This window comes from Arvicanthis niloticus, chromosome 1 (assembly GCF_011762505.2).
Source record: "Arvicanthis niloticus isolate mArvNil1 chromosome 1, mArvNil1.pat.X, whole genome shotgun sequence".
Classification (NCBI taxonomy): domain Eukaryota; kingdom Metazoa; phylum Chordata; class Mammalia; order Rodentia; family Muridae; genus Arvicanthis; species Arvicanthis niloticus.
The window spans coordinates 51,516,449-51,541,035 of NC_047658.1; the positions used below are offsets into that span (position 1 = coordinate 51,516,449).

Here is a 24,587-nt window from a genome sequence, read left to right on the forward strand (position 1 = left end):
AAAAATTGTCTCTAATTTCTGTGGCACGTGTGCACTTACGTTCACACACAACATTAATAACAATGAAAGTGTATGATTATGATAAAGCTTGGGTTGTAACACAGGTGGTAGAATGCTTACACAAAACCCAGGGTTCTGTCTCCTGCACTAGAGCTGGTATGACAGCACATGCCTATAACACTCGAGAGATAGAGGCAGAAGGTGAAAGTCATCCTTCAAAGGGAGTTACAAAAGATGCAGGGACCAGTGAGATGTCTCAGCAGGTAAAGACGCTGGCTGCCAATCCTGATGACCCGACTTGGATTCCCAGAACCCACATGATCAGAGAACAAACTTAACTGTCCTCTGACCTCCACGCATACACACAAATAAATCTAACCAAACAAACAAACAAGCAAGTGAAAAAAGGCAAATTAAGTATATTTAACAATTTTCACTTTATCAAATATTTGTTTAAAATCTTCATCTCCAATTCTGGCCAAAGTAGCCCAGCACTGGTTCTCTCCTCCACTGATTCCGAGATCGCAGTCTAAAACAATCCTTTTTGGAAGCAATTTGGTAATATAACAAGAATTTTACGAAAGGTGCCGATTTCCAGTGATCTAACTCTGGAAACTTGTCTCTAAATCATCAAAAACGCAATGGGGAGCTGGCTGGTGAAGAGTGCCTTTGACCTCAGCACTGCGGAAGCCAAGGCAAGCAGATCTCCAGGAATTTGTGATCAGCCTGGTCTAAATAGTCTCCAAAAAATATGACTATGTATTTTGACAGTGATGACAATAATGGAAAAAGGAACATCCAAACGTTACATGTAGACATATTAAAGAGCCAAGATAATAACAGTTATTAACAGGACAGAATGAAATTATGGGCCCAGCTATTCAGGGTACCAGGATGAGCCTGTAGGACCCTACACAATTTGAGCCAAGCCATCTTTTGTGTGTGTGTGTGTGTGTGTGTGTGTGTGTGTGTGTTGGGGGAGCCCATATGCTACTGTGTGCATGAGCATTGCAGTCAGCAAACTGATGGAGTTGGTTCCCTCTTCCACCAAGTGAGTTCTGGGGATCAAACTCAGCTTCAGGCTTGGTGGCAAGCACTTTGACTCACGGAGCCATCTTACCAGCTTTTTGGTGTTTGTTTACTTGCATGGTTTTTGGTATTGGGTTTGTGAAGTGGGGGATCTCAATCTGTAGCCCAGTCTAGCCTCAAACTGATGGCAATCCTGTCAATACCTCTGCCTCCCAAGCACTGGGATTATAGGCATGAACTTCCTTCCAGTCTTTGAAATCCTATTGTTTTCTACAGAACACATGGCTTTCCCTTCCCAGGAGTCTGTTTTCAGCCTAGCCTCAGGCTGGGCTCCCCCTAATCAATCTTATACAGCCCATCACTCTGCACACCAGCATATGAGCATCTTTCTTGACTCCTTCTTCTTTCCTGGGACTTGATTCTGCTCTCTACGTAAATAGAGCATGGGCCCTTTTCTCACTCTCTTCTTTGTCTCTCTTTGCTGCAGATCAAACCACAGTGATCTCTTACCCGATACCCTTATGGGTAACCACATTCCCCACCACCTTCAAGGGTAAGGCACTATCATGACTAGTCTGTAAGCCACCCAGGATACAGGACACCAATGATGTGATTCTATATCCTCTTGCCCCTATATCCAAAAATCTTTTGTGGCCAAGGAAGCAGGGACAATGGAAAGGACTTGAATCCTGGCTCCTCCCCTTGGAAACTGGGAGAGTTGTCTGACTTGCCTGAACCTCTCTGTGGTTTGCATGTGGAAACAGAAGTCTGATGATCAAAAATGTGGACTTCAGTCTACAACCATACTACTCTGAACGTGCCCGATCTCGTCTGATCTAAGAAGCTAAGCAGGGTCAGGCCTGGTTAGTACTTGGATGGGAGACCCGGGAATACCGGGTGCTGTAGGCTTTTTAAAAAAAAAAAAAAAAAAAAAAAAAAAAAAAAAAAGCTGGGCAGTGGTGGCGCATGCCTTTAATCCCAGCACTTGGGAGGCAGAGGCAGGCGGATTTCTGAGTTTGAGGCCAGCCTGGTCTACAGAGTGAGTTTCAGGACAGCCTGGGCTATACAGAGAAACCCTGTTTTGAAAAATAAAAACAAAAACAAAATGGACTTTGATCCCAGCATTAAAAAAGCAGAGGTAGGCAGATTTCTGGTTTTGTTTTGGTTGTTTTTTTTTTTTTTTTTTTTTTTTTTTTTTTCCACAAGGCCAGCCAGGGATACATACCGAAACCTTGCAAAAAAAAAAAAAAAAAAAAAAAAAAAAAAAAAAATCCAGGGGGTGAGGGAGTGGGGTGTGGACTTTAGGAGTACACCCAAATCCCTGAGTATGAACTCCAGCACCACATTATCCAGGCATTTGGATGCATGCTTGTAATCCCAGCTCTAGGCAGGTAAAGGCAGGAGGATCAGAAGATCAAGGCCATCCTCATCTACATAGCAAGTTCAAGGTCAACCTGTAACGTATGAGATCCTCATTCAGAAAAAAAAAATAACTGACTGCCTGGATGTAGTAGTAAATTCCTTTCTCTGGCTTTATATACTTTTCATAGAACCTCAAAGCTTCAGTCTTATGTATCAAAAGATATTAATCCTATGTACACTGTAGGATTGTTGTGACAGACTAGTCCAAGTACTTAACATAAGCACTAGCATCATGAAGAACTCAGTATTGTCAGTACTGGTCACAGAAAGCATCTGTCATTGCATTTGACACATGAAGTCAAATCAGTAATCCCTGTCCTCCACCCATCTTCCCAGGATCAAGCAGGATGCATACACCTGCCATGGCTATGTAGAATTAAACTCATGATATGTAGACTTCCATTCCAGATCTTGTCGCAGGGCTGAGAAGGGGCACACTACTACCAATGAAGCAATGTTCATGACCCAAAACTGGGGTTCTCTTTTAGGATTGTGGTTCAGCTAGAAGACCATTAACACCAAACAAGAACCCAGTAGTGTGGAGGAATTCTTTCTTGGAGTATTCACCCATAAAAAGTTCTCTGAGTACAAAACAAAAAAGTCATACCAAAAAATATGGTCCAAACTTGCTGTATAGACTGTGGTAGATCACTCGCCTAGCAAGCATGAAGCACTAGGTTTGAGTACCAGCACTATTTAAAAAATAATAAAAAAAATATAAAAAGTTGACCCAGTGAAATGAGTCAAGACCTGTGGACCAGCCAGACACAGCTGGAAAGGCTGTAGGCCTTCCCAAGAATGGTATCTTTAGGACAGCAGCCAGATAGGTCTATGCTGACTAGCTTTATGTCAGTTTGACAGGAACTAGAGTGCCCTGAGAGAGGGAACCTTCATTGAGACAATATCTCCATGAGATCTGGCTGTAGGGCATTTTCTTAATTAGTGGTTGATAGGAGAGGGCCCAGCCTATTGTAGGTAGTACCATTTCTGGGCTGGTGGTCCTGGCTTCTAGAAGAAAGCAGGCAGAGCAAGCAGATCTGCAGCACAGCATGGCCTTTACTCCTGCCTCCAAGTTTCTGCCCTGCCTGAGTTCCTGCCCTCAGTGCTTTTGATGATGAACTGTTATATGGAACTGTGAGTAAAATAAATCTTTTCCTCCCCAAGTGGCTTTTGGTCATGGTGTTTCATCAGAGCAGTGAGAACCCTAAGACAGAGGTCTAAGGCAAGAAACCCCACGGAGGCACAGAGCTGAATAGAAATAAAGAAGCGCTATCTTGGGTGTGGGACAGGGAAGAACAGACCAGGGAAGACTGGAACCGAAGAACAGAGGCACAAGAAGCTGGCACAGGGTAGAAAGCAAGGAAAGGAGAAACCCACAGGGATGGAAGGAGCCCTCTCTCTTACTCCTGGAGCCCCTCTGGACTCAGACAAGGAGACTTTTTGTCAATTGTGCACCTTCTGCAGCCTCTTTGCTCGACATGTTCTATTTGGAGGCCTTAGGTATCAGTTCAAATCTTCAGGTGAATACACTTCAGATGAACAACTAAACGTAAGCTGAGAACTAAGTAGGACTCATCCAGCACATGACCACCACCTAAGGAAAGCGACACTGGGGACAGGTCTAGGAAAACTAGCCTTCTATCCAGAGAGGGACACAGTCATACAAAAGCCGTAGCCTGGAGATCCTTCATGAGTGTTGAGGTCTTGGATTTGATTTCATCAGAGTGTGTTAAATGGTATTCAGCTTGACAGACTGATCTCTCCAAGGTAGAAGTTGGTATGACCACTTCTCAGAGACGCCATCACAGATGCTGGTAGGTGGGGAGGCACCTCAATCATCCTGGAGACAAGACAAAGACCCCAAGTCAAGGGATGTGAGTAAAGCTGAATTCATAACAGTCTTCTGGCAATCTTTAGACGAGGGTCTCGGCCTGTGGTATTCATGGGACCCTCAGCCACTGCCTTGGCCACACCTCCGTAAAGCTGGCTCCAGAGCCTGCCCAGTGACTCTACCACTTGTCAGCTGGGAGCCCAGACCCGCTGCACTCCCTTCCCTGACGTTTGGTCAAAGTTGTCCATGTCATTTCTGAGGTGAAATTTTCTGCAGCTTCTTTGCTCGACATGTTCTATTTGGAGGCCTTATCAGTTCAAATCTTCAGGTGAATACACTTTAGAGGAACAACTAAACATAAGCTGAGAACTAAGTAGAATGCTAACCCTCAGGAAACTTTAGTGCTTCCCAGTCTAGACTAAGGAGGAAAAAACGTGGTTACTCAGGGACCAGCCCATGATTAATGTATCACTTCAAGAGGAATCTTTCCAAACTAAATGACAGTCCCTGGTTCCTTCTGTAACCTTTTCTTCCCACTCTTGCTTTTATGCATCTCTGGGGCTTTGTTTCTGTCCATAGGGCAGTTCAGGTCCTCCAGCAAGAAAAGTCTTAGGTTGTCACCTCTGTTAATTCCCTGATGCTAACACCCTCTTGGGAATCACACAGAATTTATCTTGCCTTCCATTCCTTCAACCTCAGCCCTATCCTGTATGCATAAAACTCCCACTAAGACACACAACAGTGCCAGGTCCAGTTCCACAGCTGTCCCCTTTACCTACCCATTCCTCATCCTCCGCCCCGTCTCCTTGCTCTCGGATCTCTGCTGTGTTCCTCTCTGAAGACTTTTGGGCCATGATATTGTCTGTCCAGGATGCTCCTGTCTTTCCATCACCAGCAAAATTACACTTGGTCACCGTCCCCAGCTCCAGTTTAGCTAAGGAATCTGAAAGAAGAGAAGTTTAATGGCCTTTTTCCTTGTAGATTAGTCAGCATAAGGTCATCCATTCTAAGTCCTCTAAGTCTGGGTTGGCTCATTCTCTGGTGTGACCACCAAGGTTCTTGGTGGAACTCCCAAATCACTAGAGAGTAAGGGTCAGCCACAGGAAACAAGGGATTGGATGATACACTGGGATATAGTGTATCTAGTCTAATGGCCCCAGAGCAGTTGGCTACAGATTTGGAAGTAAATCTCAAGGTCACATGTCATGTCCTATGGGAGACCAGACCTGGCCTTTCTCAATTGCTCTAAGCAAAAGAGATGGGAAGCCTCTGAAAGGTGACCAGGGGCCATAGCCTGTAGAGGCTATGGGAATAGGTGAAGTAAGTCCCACTGCTCACCTATGAAGGGGCCATCGCCCCGAGTTTTTAACCGCACTCCGGTCCCCAGTTCGAGTTCCATGACCTCCATCTCTGACTCAGGCATCCAGAATGCCACTGTCTGGTCTGGGGTGAGGCTCTCTGTCAACTTCAGCAGCTCGGGCTTGTTTACCAGGCCCTTCAGCACCTCCAGGGTGAGCCGGTCTGTGTCGCCCTTGGCTTCAACCTCTGTAGAGCATATGGTACAGGAGTGTTAGTGTGCCTGGAGAAGCGTCATTCTCTGAGGGCCTTCAGGAGCTGGTGTATCTATCCTGCCAGGGCTCATCAGAGAATCTCACAGCAGAGGCGTTATGGCCTGGACTCTGGAGCCAGGCTACCTGGAATAAATCTAGATTCTGACACAATCTAGGACAAGTGATCTTTCTCTTTGTCCTTGGAGAATGGGGATAAAAATGGCATGCAATGCAGATGAAGAAGAAGAAGAAGAAGAAGAAGAAGAAGAAGAAGAAGAAGAAGAAGAAGAAGAAGAAGAAGAAGAAGAAGAAGAAGAAGGCAAGCTGAGCATTTAGCCCAGTGTCTGACATCCAGCCAGCTCTCAGCAGGGGTCTCTGGTTTTGTTAGTCCCATCTCAGTGATGAGAAAAACCAAGACTTAGCTGGGGCAGTATTCAAACACCCACTGCCTTCCCACTGAGATGCTGTTCTAGAACCAGCAGCCGGCCTGTGGTCTATACCCTCTACTGGCCTACTCCAGGCTAGCCCTGACAACTCCCAGCAGCTCAGGGAGGAATCATAAACCTGCAGGTGGTGGGGCTGGCTGGGAAATAGCCATAGTAAGGTTGCAGAAAGCTTGCACGAATGCCACTGCACCCAGCACAGTGCCCCCAGGGCTTGTCTGACTCCTTGCTGTGCAAATCACATAAACCCTCCCTTCTTTGAAGTTGGTTTGTCAGGCATTTTGTCATAGCAACAAGACAGATTGAGAGCCAAAAAGCAAACATCCGGGTAGGAGAACAGAGACTGCTGGGACCTGGCCTGCTTTCCACACAATGATAGTTAGAGCCCAAAGCCAAGCCTGGGGATGATTCTGCCAGACTTCAGGAAATGGATGCTGTTAGGAATGCCAGTCTGGCTCCCAGGACTAAAATGGGACACTGGGGAATTCTGAGGGGTTGGGGGGAAGAAATCCAACAAGGGACACTCAAGCCAGAAACAGCATCAAAGCCAATTGTGCTGAGAAGCCACTTTCAACAACCTCAGGGGACAAACAGGACAGTCTAAAAGCCTCTTGGGAAGGAAGATCCCAGGATACCTACTGTAAGATGACATGAGGAAGCCTGTGTTCACCTTCCTGGTGGCACTGAAGTTGGGCTCAATTTCATTTCCCTTGGGGTCAAACTTACGCCGGTGGATACAATTGGGCTGGATATACAGCACATAGTAGCGCTCCTGGGTGAGGCAAAGAAGGGGTGAGGGGACTACTTCATCCCCCACCCCAATCCCAGCATACCCAAACTGCATAGCCCAGGCTCTCCCTGCAGCCTCTGCTCACCTCATCCTCTGCCCCAGAATCCTGACCCCGGTGCTACACTGCTGCACAGGCTGGGCAGACACCTCGTTTAAATACTCGTTCACTCCTACCTATAATTCTAGAATACCTATCATGCATAGTATGCTACGAAAGCTATGGCAGGACAACAAAAGGCCTGACTCCAAGGCTTCCACAGCCAATGACCTGTAACTATAATCCAAGCACCAAGGTCCCTACAGGCCACAAGACGGGATCAAAGTTGCCAGCAAGCTTCAGAAAGGTCATACAGGAGCTGCAGACCCGGGCATCAACATGGGGTCTGTTTATTCAGGCTAGATTGGGCTTGGGGCCTGTCTGTCTTTTCAGTCATAGCAGAGGCTCTTCTTACTAGAACCATGTAGTCCCTCCCACCTGTCTGCTACCCACTGTGAGGCCCTGTAAGTCACCTTTCTACTGGTCCCGTTTGGCTGTGGCAGTCTGTTCTGTGACCTCAGTAATGGCCTGGACCTTAACTCAGCACAAGGAGATATCATGTGGGTGAGGGAAGAGACCCTGTGAGGGCCAACCAGGACATGGCCTCACCTTCCTTCCATGGGCATCCAAGATGCTGTGCCGAGATACATCCACGAGCTCTCCCTCCAGCAAGACGCCATTTCCCCTGGGGATGAGAAGGGAGGAAGGAATGCTGGTTGTCAGTCCTCAAGTAAGCCACCCTCGGGTTTAACAACCTGGGTGAGAATCTGCCCTGAGACAGAAACAAGTCTCACCACAGTGTCCTCGTCACCTGTCTCTGAGAAGGCCCGGAATGGAGCAACCACACTCTGCTTCCACCACCGAACTTCCATGGCTTCAAAGAACCTTCCCAGGCTATGCCAAGGCCAAGAGATGCCTCCCCACCACCACAGACACTCTGGAAATTATTATGACCCTTAGGATTCTCACCCACAAGCAGGCGAACAGCTGCTTCATTGTGCTGCTCTGGTGCTGGGCTAGCCTAAGGTCATGAATGCAAAGGTAAGTGTATACTATGCAGTACTTACTGAATGTCAAACACTTTTTTTTTTTACAGCAGGGCTTGACAGTGACACACACCTGTAATCCCTGCACTAGGGAAGGAGGATTGCTGTGAGTACAAAGTCTAGCCTGGGCTACACTGTGAGTTCAGGTCAAGCCTTTAATACAAAGCAAAATGCTGTAAATAAATAAATAAATAAATAAATAAATAAATAAATAGGCCGGGCAGTGGTGGCACATGCCTTTAATCCCGGCGCTTAGGAGGCAGAGGCAGGCAGATTTCTGACTTCAAGTCCAGCCTGGTCTACAGAGTGAGTTCCAGGACAGCCAGGGCTACACAGAGAAACCCTGTCTCAAATAGATAGATAGATAGATAGATAGATAGATAGATAGATAGATAGATAGATAGATAGATAAGTGGTCCTACATTTTTAGTTAAGCAAATTGGGAGTGTTGAGGCCTGATCCTTTTAATATAACTGTAGCCATTTTGTATTCCATCTTCATTTTGCTCATAAGGTGAAATTAAGTTCAGTTTCTCAAACTCTACTTCTCAGAATTATCCATAGCTGACACTAAGGAATGTTACTAATAAGCCAAAAAGTTATGGCTGACTCACTCGCACCCTGTTATCTCAGTGTTCTGAAATCCCTGTCCAGCACCTGTCCACCACCCTTGTACCGTGCTCAGGACCAATCAGCTTAAAGGACAGACTGGTAGGTTTTTCCTTCCCATGGACCTGGACATCCAGTATTATGATGTGCATTCAATAAACTATTCCTGCTTAACTAAGATTGGTGTATGTGTGGTTTGAGTGGAGCTTCCCAGACCCCAACCAGAGCAAGTATCTATGGTACAATAAATCATTTTCCTTTTACGTCCTTAAAAAAAAAAAAAAAAAAAAAAAAAAAAAAAAAAAAAAAAAAGACAGGGTTTCCCTGTGTATCCCTAGCTGTCCTGGAATTCACTAAACCAAACTGCTTTGAACTCACAGAGATCAAGCTGCCTCTGCCTTCCAAGTACTGGGGTTAGGGTTGTGAGCCACCATGCCTGGGTGTTTTTATTATTTTTTATTTATGTGTAAGTATGTGTGTCTGTGTGAGTGTAAGCATGTATACTAGTGTGTACTGGTGCCTGTGGAGTCCAGAAGAGGGAATCAAATCTCACACAGATGGACTTAGAAGCAGTTTTGATGTGGATGCTGGGAACTGAACTCAGGTCCTCTGAAAGTGCAGTAAGCTCTCTTTCACCAGGTGAGACACGGCTTCACCAATGTAAACCCTTCATGTTCCTGCATATCTATACAGTCATCAACCCATGATGATGTATGGCTATTTCTGCCATACAGCTGGACAATAAGAGACTCTGAAATGTGAGAATTAACCCAAGATCACAGGGTCCCACACAGAGTGGAACCAGAACCAGAACCGGCTCCTTACCACTTTACAAAAGCAGAACCTGGGACCTGGGGACTTTTTTCTTTGTAACCATTAACAAGGGACAAAAAGGGTGCGTCTGAGAAGTGGAAGAAGGCTGGGTCAGGATTCCTAGCCTCTATATACTCTCAGATTCTTTTAAAAAATATTTAACTGAGAAAGGCAGGTTATATTGAAAACTTGATAGGCACACATTGCATAATGATTCATACCATCAAATTTATGTACACATTAGATCCTCAGAACTTATTTCTCCTTCAACTGAAACTGCTCCGTTGGAGACCTCACAAGTTGGACTTTCAATTCCACTTCCTAGATGATGCGATATATGGTTTTCTGGGCCTGGCTTCTTTCATATAGAATAATTCTTGTTGTTTCTGATTGTAAATGAAATCGTCCATCCTGCTTATTACCCTGGGCAAGACCGGTACCTCCGGATGTTCCCAGCCTCCCGCTATTGTTCCTGCCACACCGCAAACTGGTCACCAGTGATGCAGTGTGACAAATGGCTAGAGTTTGGAGCCCTGGTGTGGGGAAAGGACCGAGGTCAGTGGGAACTGCAGCACGGCCTCTGGAGTTCCATTTGGGAGTCCGGGAGTCACTCCAGTGGACATGCATGCAGGCGGGAATTTCAAGTTTATTTGTCTTCCTGGTGTGTAGTGGCCAGGGACGTTGGGAAGTGCCTGCTGGATGCTTGGAGTGGCTTTAGCAATCCCAGTTTCTCTCCCGCAATGTCCCCTGATCCCTAGATCAATCTCTGAGCATGACTCAGATCCAGAGTTCAACAGAAGCCTCGAGCTCAGGCCCCAGGGATGCTCCCAGGCCACCGCTGACCACAGCAGGGGCCAGGGCCCTAAGGACTGGGCACAGCCAATCCAGGCAGTTCCCCTGCCCAGTCCACCTCTGGCTAGCAGCGGAGGAGCTGGGGATGGGGGCAGGGGAAGAACAGCCCACCCTCCAGCCAGCAGCAGAGTCCCAGGCCCGGTGGACAGAGCACAATCCACCCCTGGCCAGCCGCAGAAAAAGAGCAACCCATCTCTGGCCAGCAACGGGGTGGACAGAGCAGAGCCTACCCTTGGTGGGTGGCGGGGTCCCAGGTCCCCGGCAGGCGGGCGCTCTGTACCGCCTTGTTGCGGAGGGCGCTGTCGTGGTAGATGCGGCTCATTTTCCCCACGCCGAGGCCCGGCAGCTCCAGGAAGCAGCCGGCGTGTAGGGCGGGGCACCTCGGGGACAGAAGCCTGGAGGTCGCCTCAGCACCGGCTTTCCAGGTTAGCAGATCCCGGAACCGTGCTGCCAGCCCTAGGCGTTCCCAGTTGGGACTTAAAGGGGCCGAGCCTCATTCCTGACTGCCAGACCTTGTGCAGTGACAGGGGCTTTTGAAATGATTGTCCTTCATGACCTTATAGTCTAAGACAGAAAGATCGAGAGTTCAGGCCCCATTTGTACTATACAGAGGTCCTGTCTCAAAACACATCAATATACAAAAAAGCGGCAGTTGAAGCGCAGGAATTGTAGATCTTTCTTGGGATCGGTTCTGGAAGGATATTTTCTCAGGGAGCAGGAAGGGAGAAGAGGGAACAGCCACGAGGAACCACAGAGTGGTCTCCATGGACGCTGCCCTTTTTGGCCCTTCCCGTGGTTCCTCAATGGAGTAAGTAGGGATGGGCGTCAGATCTGCAGCAAGGGAAATCTGAATCTCTGCAATCCTGGCAAGTTCCTCAACCTTTCTGAGTCTGTACTTCTTCCTCCACGAAATAGAAATAAAAGTCAGTATCTAATGGTTTATAAAGATAGAACTCGCCCTCTCCTAGTCTCGGGGACATAACATTACTTTGCCTCCCACTTCTCAAGGATTCTGATCGATCGTTTCTCTAGCCCCACAGTGCCCTTTGCTCCAGAGTGTCTGCAAGCCTTTTATTCTCAGCCTGCACCCGGGAGTCTCCTCTGGCCTGGAAATCATTGGGATGCTGTCTTGTTTTATTGGCTCCTTTGTGCCAGATTCTGGCGCAGGTGGCCACATTCTGGTATGCCAGGTGTGTGCTCCTGCCGCAGCAGCAATGGAAATACGCAAGAGTCCAGGGTAAGATGTAAGCTTTGGAAGAAGCTCTCTCTTCCACGCTTTATGAACACATCGTAGTCTCAGTCACTTTGTTTTTAAGGGTCCTTCCTCCTTTAACAAAAAAAAATTAAAAAAAAAAAGACATTGTTTTATATATCTCAGGCTGGCCTTGAACTCGATATGTAGCCAAAGATAACTTCAAACCTCTTTCTCTTTACAATACCTCCCCAAAAGCCAGGATTAGAGGTGTGGGCCACCACTGCACCTAGATTATTTGGTCTGGGGGTTCAATCCAGGACTTTATGAACGTTAGGCAGTCTTCCCAGCTAAGCTCCATCCACGGCTCCAAAAATATAGTTTTGTGGATCCCTAAAACTATAGCAGACCCTAGGTAGGGTGTCTTCGATTAGTCAGTCTCATCCTATGTCCGGCCTGTCAGGCAGCTCTGTATTTCCCAAAAAGAACGACAAAGATCCTCAGGGCAGGACTGTCCTCTGTCACCTCTGGAAAGTCCTAGGCTCATAGGCACCTGACTCCTCTGCCTCCTCTTCCTTCCCTTTCTTGGGTCACTGTCCCTTCACACAGGCTCTAAATTTGCACTGCCCTCTGTGGAAGCTATATGTAGCTATTTAAATTGTATTTTAACAGTGCTTAAAATAGAACCCAGGGGTTTTGTATATACCAGACAAGTGTTCAACCACTGAGTTGCATACCCAGCCTAAACCATAGATGATAAAATCTAAATAATTTAAAAAATGGCATCACCTTTGCTGATCACAGAAGTCCATGCCTATAATCCCAATACTTATATTTTGAGGCTAGCTTGGGCTATATTGTGGGTAGCAGGCTAGCAGGGCTACATTGTGAGATTCTGTCTCAAAATCCCCAAACAATAATAATTTTTAAAAAGTAAATTTGCATATTTGAATTCACTTCCTCAGCTCCTAGTCATGGGGAGGGGGTTGTTTGGCTGGTTTTGGTGATGGTAGTTTCTAGGTTTTCTATTTGTTTTGTTTTTCGGTTGGTTGCTTTTGTTGTTGTATTTTGTTTTGTTTTATTTTGTTTTGTTTTGAGACAAGGTCTCACTAAGTAGCCTTGGCCAGCCTGGAACTTACTATGTAGACCTGGCTGGCCTGGAACTCAGAGATCCGCCTTCTTCTACCCCTTGAGTATTAGGATTAAAAGTGTGTGCCACCAGGCCAGGCAGTTAGTCACATTTTAAACTGAAGATCATTATTTCCTTTTCAGCCAGGATTCTCCTTCTGCCCACATCAGGTGATAAGGGATCGAGATTGGGCGAAACGCATCTGCTGAGGGTTGGTGGAACTGACAGCGTGGGCTCTCTTTTCTTGTCTAACAGAGTTATCATCGGTCACCTTGGACAGCGATACCCTCCTGTACTTGTGCCCACTTATCTGCTGCAAGACACAAAGCAAATGACATCAAGGAGCAAATCAGAGATCACAAGGAGAAAGAAAGATCATAGCAGAGGGATGCCCTCCAGTTCCAGCACTGAGACTCTGTGAGGTGAGCAGGGTGTGGTGGCACATGCCTGTGATTCCAGACTTAGGAGGCTGAGACCAGGGTATTACTACAATTTCAAAGCCCGCCTGGGGTACCTAGTGAGTTTTTCTGGATAGCTTGGCCTACAGAATGAGATCCTATTTTAAGAAAGGGCAACAGGGCCAGGCAGTGGTGGCGCAAGCCTTTAATCCCAGCACTTGGGAGGCAGAGGCAGGCGGATTTCTGAGTTCGAGGCCAGCCTGGTCTACAGAGTGAGTGAGTTCCAGGACAGCCAGGGCTTTACAGAGAAACCCTGTCTCGAAAAACCGAAAAAAAAAAAAAAAAAAAAAGAAAAAGAAAAAAAGAAAAGAAAGAAAGGGCAACAGGGACTGAAGGATGGCTCAGTGACTACAAGCACTGGCTGTTCTTCCAGACGACCCAGGTTTGGTCCCCAGAAACCATGTTGAAGTTCACAACCCTCTCTAATTTCAATTGCAGGGATCTGACACTCTTTTCTGACCTCTGTGGGTACCAGGCATGCACACCGTGCACAGATATACATGTAGGCAAACACTCATACACATAAAAATAAATAACATTTTTTAACTTAAAAACAAAAAAAAAAATGACCCAGAAGCTAGTGTATAGAAATTTTTTCCAGTCAGTAGGCGGGTAAAATCCTGAATGAAAGATTTGTTTTTCATTAACCCTAGTCAAAAATTGGAATTCTCTCAGGAATGTTTTTTTCCTAAAGTAATGCATGTAATTACAACACACCAATATGGCCCCCCTTGCCCCCTCCCCCCACACCTTCCCTGAAGAAAATAGACTTTGTCAAAATCTGTTTGGAGTAAAACATACAGAAGCACATTCATGCATCGGGTCACAGCTTAGCATATCTGACACATTTCATACTGATGGTTCATCTGGTGGTTCCAGAAGAAATAGCATGCTAAATAAATTGCCACCAATGCAGTGAAATAGCCTGGAGAAAACACACATGCACACCACAGAGCAACAGAGAGAAAACAAAGGACGCACTCAGAGGGAAAGCGAACCTAACATGAAATAAGATGCCAGAAGGAGGGCCAGACCCATCCATCAACGGGTCATCAATAAATGCAAATGGAGGAAGCCTGCTTTGGAAAGAAAATCTATCATATGCCATGGATCAGGCAATGCTTAATGTCACTTCCACGTCTCTCAGCCTCAGGTTCCTCCAGGCTTGTCCCACTCTCTACAGTGACCAATTGATTTCACAAAGAAACAGGGCCGCCCATCTCAACATATGGCCGTTGCACCCCACTTTTTTCTTGAGGTGGTCCCTGGAAAGAAACTCTCAGAAGAAGACTGTAAAGCAGGATTACTTTCTGTTCTGATGGTAACAGGAACACTATTCTTTGTGGTGAGTAATAAGCCTTGGCATGAAGTGGCATCGAAATGTCTAAGGCTCTAGCTGGGCATACAGAGAAGCCTCCTCTGGAGCCCAGCTACAGAGGAGGCTCCCGCAGTGAGGTGATTTCAATGAAAATGACCCCCATAGGCTCATAGGGGATGGCATTATTTGAAAGGATTAGGACTGTGGCTTTGTTGGAGTGGGTGTGGTCTTACTGAGGGAAATGTGTTATGGGGTTGGGGGTAAGGATGGGGGCGGACTTTGAAGTTTCAGAAATTCAAACCAGACCCCTGTGGCTTACTCTCTTCTGCTGCCTATGGATCCAGATGTGGAACCCTCAGCCACCGTGTATACCTATGTGTCACCATGCTCCCCACTATAATGATAACAGACTGAACTTCTGATCTGTAAGCCAGCCCCAATTAAATGTTTTTTCTTTTATAAGAATTGCTGTGGTCATGGTGTCTCTTCACAGCAGTACAACATTGACTAAGACAGGCAGGAGGATTGGCTGAGGCCAGGAGCTTAAGGTAAGTCATATGATGAGACCCTGTACTGTGTGACTTTTTCCTGGAAAGACACCAAAAAAAGATTCCGTCCAAGCCTAACTTGGTGAATCTGTGAGTTTGTTGGAATTATTTACAGGAGTGTGGGTGAGCAGTTACTTATAGGAACTTGGATGATTCAAAATAGCTGCATCTCTGGAAAGCCAACTCCAACATGGTGACACTGTATCCCTGGAGTGTCCTGTCCAGTTTGCAGTCAGCACCACCAGAGAATCTCCTCTCCCTTAGCAGTTGCTTACTGATTAGATACACTTACAAAGGAGCCTGGGGAAACCTGTAACTTTCCCGGCTTCCTGAGCCTTATAAATTTCATTAGCTTCTTGTCTGTCAGGAGTTGTCTCCTTGTTCCAGAGGAATGTATGAATCAGAGAAAATAGTTTCACAATACTGTCTCTAAAATAACTAAAGGCCAAGGTGCTCTCTCACACCCATAATCTCAGCACTTAGAAGCCTAAGGCAGGAGGATTGCCCTGGGCTCAAGATCAGCCTGCCATAATGGTGAGTACCATGCCAGCCAGAGGTACGTCTTTGTTGTTGTTGTTTTATATTTTGGGTTTTTTTTTTTTTTTTTTTTTTTTAAGACAGGGTTTCTCTGTGTAGCCCTGGCTGTCCTGGTACTTGTTCTATAGACCAGGCTGGCCTTGAACTCACGGAGATCTGCCTACCTTTGCCTCCCAAGTGCTGGGATTAAAGGTTAACCCCAGCACTTGGTGCATGCTCTACAGGCACTCTACAACTTGAGCGACATTGCTAGCTCATAAACCTGCTTTTAGTATCAACATGGAACCTCAGGGGTAGGGGGAGAAGAGAAGAAGAAAAGGAAGAGGAAAGTGACATTCCCAGTATAGCTAACAGCCAATGTTAGTGTCTGGAAGCCATGAGGAGAGTCAGGTCAGCATCTGGTGGTAAGGGGCACAAAGCTGCCAAAGAAGCAGTCTTTCTAGAACTACCACACTCAATGATAAAAGGCAGCCCTACCTTCCCACTCTCCATCCCCCACTAACACCAGAGCTGGAGGCATTGGGTGACCAAACCCAAAATCCTAGAACATGAAGACCAGTGTGAATGTTCAGAGTTACTCTGACACCATCCTGAGGAAGTGGTTCTGAGGAGTGCTACAGTGGATTTACTTCGTAAAGTCTCCCCTACTTGCCTTGTTCAGGGGGGTCCAGAAGCCTTGAGGTACATCAAATCTCTTTAAGATACCCTTTGTGACTGCTGAAGGTATTTGCTGTCATGGAATGGGCCAGGATGCTAAGCCCTGACAGAGCTTGACACCTGCTGGGCTAGGTAGTCAGAATCTCCGATGCAGCTAAGGATGTCATAGGCAGCTAATTACACTGGAAAACATAGCCAGTCAAGATGGTGCACTCCTGTGATCCCAGCACTTGGGAGGATCAAGACTTAAAAGTCATCCTCAGCTAATTTTGAATTTTGAACTCAATAGTGAGTTAAAAGCCAGCTTGGGATTGATTGGATACTGTAAAAGAAGGAAAGAAGGAAAGAAGGAAAGAAGGAAAGAAGGAAAGAAAGAAAGAAAGAAAGAAAGATCAAAAGAACCAAAATCTTTATAGCTAAGAAAGTAAAACTGATGTGCCACTAAAACAAGAAGCTATGGGACTGGCAAGTTAGCTCAGTGGTTAAGCCCTTGCTACTATTCCAGAGGACCAGAGTTTCGTCCTCAGCACCCATGTAGGGCAGCTCATAACTACCTGTAACTCTGGCTCCAAAGAATCTGATTTCCTCTTCTGGCCTCTGATACCTGCACACATGTGGCCCTCATTCACACTCACACAGACTTGTACACATAAATAAAAATAAATCTGTTAAAAATATTTTAATTTCTAATTATGTGTACGTGTGTTCATCTGTGAGTGTGTATGCATGAGTGTATGCAATGCCAGCAGAGGTCTAAAGGGGGTTCTGACTTTCTAGAGTTGGAGTCACAGCTTGTGAGTTGCCTATTGTGGGTGCTGGGAACCAAACCCCAGTCCTCTACCAGAGCAGTGAACTCTGTTAACCACTGAGCACCTCTCCTGCCTCCAATCTTCTGTTTTTAAAGGAAAGTTTAAGTCCTTTATGCACTTCCAGAGCCAAGTCAGCATTCAGATAGAATTCATTGTCTGGAGCAGAGGCTGGGGCATCTTTAAGGGCTTCCATCCCATGTAACATGCAATAGGTTACTAGTCCTGTTTCCAAGTGACCACTTGTCCTGGTACCTGTGCATTGAGGTAAAGAGTTAACTCAAAAATTCACAAGACTGTTAAGTACAGGTCTTATCAAATGTTATGGAGACCTGAAATGTCAGCCATCACACACACACACACCTATACACTGCCACACCCAACTTTTTACATGGGTGCTTGGAATTTGAACTCAGGCCCTCTTGCTTGTACAATAAATGCTGTTATCTCCTGAGTTATCTCTCTACTCCCAGTCTGTGCATCTTTAACTATGAATAAAGTTGAATATCTTTCTTTCATAGAGAAGGTCCCAGATATTAGCTTCAAACTTATTATGTAGCTGAAGATAGACTTTAATTTCTGATTGTCTTAGTGTTTTATTTATTTGTTTATTTTTATTTATTTATTTATTTATTTATTTATGGCTGTACTGGAATTCACTCTGTAGACCAGCCTGGCCTCGAACTCAGAAATCTGTCTGCCTCTGCCTCCCAAGTGCTGGGATCAAAGGCGTGTGCCACCACCGCCCGGCGAGGCAACTCTTATAAAGGCAAAAATTTAATTGGGGCTGGCTTACAGTTTCAGAGGTTTAGTCCATTATCGTCATGTGTGGGGAAGCATGGCGGTGCCAGGCAGACATGGTCTTGGAGGAACTGAGAGATCTATATCTTGTTCCAAAGGCCACCAGAGGAGACTAAAATCCACACTGGGCAGAGCTTGAGCATAGGAAACTTCAAAACCGGCCCCCATGGTGACACACTTTTATCAACAAGGCCACACCTCCTAATAGTGCCCCTCCCAAGCATTCAAACACAGGAGTCTATGGGGGCCGTACCTGTTCATAGTTCCTCACTGATACTTTTATCTCTTCTCATGTGCTAGGGTTGCAGAGCTACACCATAAAGCTAGTCTATGAGACACTGGAGATAGAGGCCAGGACTTCCTTCACATATGCTAAGCAAGTACTCTGTCAACTGAGATACAGTCTCAGTCATCACTTTTTTTTTTTTTTTTTTTTTTTTTTTTTTTGAGGCAGGATCTCACTGTGTAGCTCTGGCTAGCCTGGAACTCACTATGTAGTCCAGGCTGGCCTTGAACTCACAGAGATCCACCTGCTTCTGCTTCCCAAGCTCTGGGATTAATATGTGCCACCATGCCCAGAATTCCGCCCTCATTTTTTTTTTTTTTTTAAAGACAAGGTCTCTCTATGTAGTCCAAATCGCACTTGAACTCGTGATCCTCCTCTGCATGCTGGGATAACAGGTGTGCACTGTAAATGGTAAAAACCATTTACATTTGCTTTTTCCTGTGTGAAGTCAGATTTTTAGCTCTCCCTCGTTTCTCCTCGGTTTGGTAAAGATCAGAAGATTTGCTAATACAGATTTAGTTACGGCAAGAATAAAGCGGCACTTCTGTACCTTTCTAGGTGAAAATGCATGAATTGATCTGACTTTTCAAAGGGACTCTAAGTAATGTTTGTTAAAATTGAAGCACATATGTCATTGACTCAGCAACTCTTTCATGTCCAGAGACAGAAATAGTTGTGTAGGAGATGGGGTGTATGTCGAGCACTGTTTGAAATAGCAAAATGCTAAAAACGGCTAGGGTGCCAGTCCATCAGAGACCGGCTAAACACACCACCAAATACCAATGAAAAGAAATACCATGGTGCCAGGCCTTGTGATTCCAGCATTGCACAGGCCAGGGAAGGAGGGTCACTATGAGTTCAATGCCAGCCCAGTCTGCACAGTTGAGCTCCAAGGAAGCCCAGGCGCCATAAAGAGACCCAAAACAAAAGAAAAAGTTGGGCCAAGTGGTACATGTCTGTAATCCTAGCAATTGGGAGGCTGTGGCAGGAAAACCACAAGTTCAAGACCAGCCTGGGCTACAGGTTGAATTTCAGTCCACACTGAGCTACATATCAAGATCCAGTATCAAGGGGCTGGAGAGATGGTCCTGTAGTTCAGAACACTAAGCACTCTTCCAGAAGAATCTAGATTCAAGAATCTAGGTTCACCACCCACAAAACAGCTCACACTATGTCAAAGTTCAGTTCCAGGGGATCCAACACCCTCTTCTGCCCTCTGTGGTCAGACATGCAGGAAAAATACCTATACACATAAAAGAAAAGAAAAAGAAAAACAAAGAAAAAGTGGAAGAGAGGGAGGAAAGAGGAAGAAATGAGAAGGGAGGGGAAAGAGAAGAGAAATACTTATGGATTCACTTAGAGTGACATGGGTCATGTGACATATATATATGCCTGCTTACTCACACTAGTGAAGTATTGCATGTATTGAAAACAGCACACACACACACACACACACACACACACACACACACTACCCAAGACAGTTGACCCAGCATTCACTCATTGATCCAGTTATTGGGGGTGAGGAGGGAGGGAGCATCATCTCTGTTGAAAGCAATCCTGGGTGCTGGAGATATATGGTAAGACCCACGAGATCATAAAACCAACAGTCTGGTACTGGAGATGGACAATGAGCAAGTAAGATACCTCAGCCATGAGATCATTTCAGACAGCAGTAAGGGTTACAAAGGAAACTCAAGCAAGGAATGTGACCCCAAGATGTTGGATGGGGTGGGAGCTGCTTTAGAATGGGGGATAAGGAAAGACTTCTCTAGGGAGTGCTGTTGGAATTGGGGGTGGGGCAAATGACTTGGAGTGGAGAGAGCTTGGAGTACTGAGGGGTGCAGCGGTGGCCATAGGTGGACAGCAGAGGCTGGTGCAGAAGGCAATGCAGTCAGATGTGGGTACAGAACTCACTTCAAAACTTGGGGGACTAGAGAGATGACTCAGAGATTAAGAGTCTATTGGCTCTTGCAGAGAACCCATTTAGTTCCCAGTACCCATTGGGCAGCTCACAACCACCTGTAACTCCAGCCCCAGGGGATCTGATGCTCTCTTTTTAACCAGCTTGGGTACCAGCACTCACAACACATATTCAAACACACACACACACACACACACACACACACACACACACACACACACACGAGAGAGGTGGCAAGGGAAGAACAAGAGAGATCTTTAAATAAATAAATAAAATGTATGTGTGTGGCGATGTTGGGGTGTCTATCCTGTACAGTTGTCCAGTCGGATATGTCTATGTGCAAGTATGTGAAAGACAGAGGTTGAGCTAGGAGGAGTGCCCTTTAATCCCAGCACTCAGAAGCAGAGCCAGGTAGATCTCTGTGAATTAAAGGCCAGCCTGGTCTACAGAGTGAGTCTGAGGACAGTCAGGGATACACAATAAGGCCTTGTCTCAAAAAACAAAAAAACAAAAAGTCAGAAGCCTCTCTCCTCGGTCACTTCCCACCCTTTCCTGAGCACCTCTTCCTGAGCATGAAACTCAGCTATTTGGCTGCTGGGCAACGGTGTTCCCAAGGATGAGGCCTGAAGTTGCCTTGACACACATGCACCTTCTCTCTCTCTCTCTCTCTCTCTCTCTCTCTCTCTCTCTCTCTCTCTCTCACTCACTCTCACACACATGCACACGCACACACAAGCACACAAACATGCATGTGTTTCTTTTATGTGTGATTGTTTATGTTCTAGACTGTTACGGTTCTAGAAGGAGAAACAAGCCCCTGGAGATGGTGATTGCCCCAGGGGACTTGGGTTCCAGGGCTGAAAGAAGACTTGTGTTTCATAGAACAGGTTTTTTTTTTTTTTTTTAATGCTGTTTGATATTTTTGCCATGTCCATGAATTGCTTTTTCAATTAAAAACTAGTTAATTTTTTTAAACTATGAAAACATCTTATATTCCATCTCAGTTATAATCAGGGCAATGTAAATTAGAACATCAGAGAAAGGGAATTTTTTCAGAAGGATTTAAAAACGCATAAAGCTCACAGCTGATGGAGATGTGGGGGGAATGGACTCCTCTACACCCTGCATATTTTATTCATGGGATGAGCGATGGTCGAGCTCGCTGAAGGTGCATTTGCCTGTTTTGCTATCAAAGACTTTTTTTTTTTCTTGCTTCAATTACTGCATGCCTATGAGTTTTCTTAAATAAAAAAAAGTCATAGACTCAAATCATCGGCTTTGGTGGCAAGTGCCTCTCCTTGCTGAGCCATCTCGACAGTCTGTTCTGTCGAGGTTTTTATCCTGACCCACTGTGTAAAACAGCAGGACCAAACTGGTTGAAGTTTGTTGTTGGATGTGATGTTCCAATAACCATAAGTTCCCTGTATTTGTCCATTAGATCTTGAAGTTTCTTTCTGCACTTGGACCAATCAGACCATTGGGACCTTTGGGACCTAGGACATCATATGTTGGTTTCCTGTTCCTTACAGCAGAGTGGAAGGGACAGTGGCTTGTCAGCCATTTGAAGCCAGGAATCCTTAACAGTGTTCTCGTGACGGTCCGGTCTACTATGCTTAGCAGTGTCCCCTTTCACTCGGTCCTTCCTGCTGTTCACCCAGTATAGGTGATTTCCTCAGAGACCTAAAAAATAATCTCTATTTCCAGCAAAGGGCTAAACGACTTCTTGAAACAGAAGCCTGCCTACTGGACCTACCTCAGTCAGAGGAAACTGGCTCTTTCCAGAGGTGCCCAAAACACCTACCCCCTAAGGTGCAGACCCCTGAAGATCTCTGCAAGGTACTGAGCACAGAACCTGGTTGCCTTCATAGTATGTCTTACTGTGAGGGGACCCCTTCCCTAGAGCAGTGGTAAAACAAGAAGTGACCAGTGTGAATCCTGAGCATAGCTCAGGAGCCTCCCACTGGCTTCCCTGTTCTGCAGATGGGGTAGCTATTGTCTGTATGGATGCATACACATGGATTGCTTGGGCATCTGGTCACATATGGACTGTATTTCAATCTTTGTCTTGTGTACCAGAAGGAGAAGTGGATGATCTCTGAGGAGCAGAATGTCAGAGGCAGGTTTCTCTTGGCACTGACACACGAATGATCTGAGTGGAGAATTCCTTGCTGACACATTCATAAAGAACAAGGGGCTGCTGGACTGTCATGGGGAAGTCAATGTACCACTTCAGCCTTGAGGACTGATGTTAGAGGGTTAGCTTGGTGAGGACTTCCCAACCAGGGCTTATACAGGGACTAGATATTGGGCAGCAGTAGTGGGAAAAAAAACAACAAAATTTAAAAGAATGAAAAGTATTCATGTCTGGGGCTGGAGAGATGGCTCAGCTGTTAAGAGCACTGACTGCTCTTCCAGAGGTCCTGAGTTCAATTCCCAGCAATCACATGGTGGCTCACAACCATCTGTAATGGGATCCAATACCCTCTTCTGGTGTGTCTAAAGACAGCAACAATGTACTCATATATATTAAATGAATAAACAAAAAATTTTTAAAAAGAGAGAAAAGTATCCATGTACACATTCCATTCAAAATTATAATTCTTTATGTTTGATGAATCTATTTTTAATGTATAAATGGTACCATTGAATGTACCAACATTTATTTCTACTTATTATACAATTAAAATGCAATTCTAATTGAAATTTTTTTACTTTGAAGTTTATTCTCTTTTAAGTTTTTAATTGATTTTAAATCATTTTCACTTTTATTTTTATTATTTATTTGGGGTGGTATGTGTGTGTTTGCACGCACACACTATAGCACACAGTGCAAAGGTCAGAGGTCAGCTTGCAGGAGTCAGTTCTCTCTTGTTACTTTGTGGATTTTGAGGACTGAACTCAGGTTGCCAGGCTTGGCTCTAAGCATTCTATCCACTGAGCCACTTCACAGGCTTTATTTTAGATTTTGTTTTCTTGGGAAGGGGAGGGGGGATATTTCCTTATTTTGAAATTTAAAATAGCTGGGTATAGTCGGGTAGTGGTGGTTTTTAATCCCAGAGGCAAAGGCAGACAGATCTTTTGAGTTTGAGGCCAGTCTAATGAATTTCAGGACAGCCAGGGCTGCTTGGAGAAACCCTAAGAAGAAGATGAAGAGGAGGAAAAGGAGGAGGGGGTGGAGGAGGAAGAAGAGGAGAAGGAGGAGGAAGAGTAATAAGAGGAAGAAGAAGAGTAAGCTTAGCGATCAGCAGTTAAACAGTTTGCTGCTGAGGGAAGGATTGTGGGAGGAGGTGACTGGGGGCAGGGCATGTAAAGTGAATAAGTAAATAAATAAATAAATAAATAAATTTAAAAACAAAGAGTGAGAGAGGTTTGCTACTTTCCCTCTCTCACTAAAGCTACTAAAGGTACATGTAGCTTCTAAGATTCCAGGGCAAGCTGACAAAAGGACTCGGGGTCTTGGGTAGTGAGTCTGTTCAGGGATCCAAAGAAATGTCACAGTCCACTACCTCAGCATCTGTTCCTTCTTTGCTAGCATCACAGAGTTTCAGGACAGTCTACAGGTGAGCCATTCCTCCATGCGGGAAGTTAGAGAAGACATCCCAGAGAGGGAGGGACAGGGCACTCTGGAGGCAGCATCCTTCAGGGGATGCAAGTGGGAAGAGATCTTCAGGGAGGCATGCCCCCTGTCTTGCCCCCTCAATTCTGCTTCTGACTTATATCTTCCCCTCCCCCAGCGCTACCAAGGGCCATCTTCTCCACTCAAAAGATGACTCCCTGCACCTCCACCTCCAGCTGGTTTGTGTGAAAGCTGAGGAAGTTAGATCTTATGACAAGCAGCCATTTTGCAAGGTGAATGTCTTGCTTTACGATAATCCAGTTCCCGACAGACGGACTGACGGATGGACGCGGAGTACTCCCGGCTTCTTGATTCTCTGCACCACTTCCCACCTCGCCCAAGCTGCTCCCGTCATCTGTGAGCTGTGCTCCTGTTTTAGACCCTCCTAAGGACAAAAACCAAGCTGCCGACGAAGCCACGAACAATGAGTTCTTATTTAGGATTTTGGTTAGAATTTACTGAAAGGCTCTTTTTTTAGACTTACTTAAGCATATATTTTTATCGTACATCACTCTTGTGCATAGGTAAAAAGGGAAATAAATTGGCAGTTATTACTAAAACTTCCTTATAGAACAGCCTGGTGCGGAGGCTAATTTATTTCTGAATTCCTTTTCAACTCCGAGTTGGTCATGACCGCTCTTCCTTCTCAGTGTAAGTGCCTGTGCGTGCCAAGTGTTGTTGACACAGGAAGGAACCTCTTAACCCAATATTCCACCACAGCTTCCAGAATTTTCCTCCAAGCTGTTGATGTGCATTCTGCAAGCTATTCAACTGCACACCTCATAACCTTTAAAAAATGTATTTAATTTATTGTTATGATCTGTGTATATGTGTGTGAGAGACAGAGGAGCTGGGGCTGTGAGCCCACGCATGCCACACCGCAATGTGCGTGTG

General features: G+C 45.6%; 1 protein-coding gene, 1 long non-coding RNA gene and 1 pseudogene across 4 annotated transcripts; 2 read left to right on the forward strand and 1 right to left on the reverse strand.

Moving 5' to 3' along the window:
- Positions 1–399: 399 nt before the first annotated feature.
- Positions 400–10,870, reverse strand: Arpin (actin related protein 2/3 complex inhibitor). Its single transcript, XM_034504737.2, has 6 exons — positions 10,652–10,870; positions 7,712–7,787; positions 6,915–7,047; positions 5,621–5,827; positions 5,062–5,225; positions 400–4,291 (listed from the first exon to the last, which is right to left on the reverse strand). Exons 1-6 carry the CDS (start codon positions 10,741–10,743, stop codon positions 4,283–4,285), a joined length of 681 nt encoding a protein of 226 aa, XP_034360628.1. The 5' UTR covers positions 10,744–10,870; the 3' UTR covers positions 400–4,282.
- On the forward strand, positions 1,823–1,938 carry LOC117700018 (5S ribosomal RNA; annotated as a pseudogene).
- On the forward strand, positions 10,736–19,657 carry LOC143442761 (uncharacterized). 3 transcript variants are annotated; one of them, XR_013111225.1, is made up of 5 exons: positions 10,736–10,846; positions 11,454–11,658; positions 12,998–13,164; positions 14,348–14,545; positions 14,863–19,657. It is a non-coding gene; the product is annotated as an uncharacterized LOC143442761 (long non-coding RNA). The 3 variants fall into 3 exon arrangements; XR_013111215.1 differs by having other exon boundaries at positions 14,348–19,657; XR_013111216.1 differs by having other exon boundaries at positions 10,828–11,229; positions 14,348–19,657.
- The last annotated feature ends 4,930 nt before the right edge of the window (positions 19,658–24,587 follow it).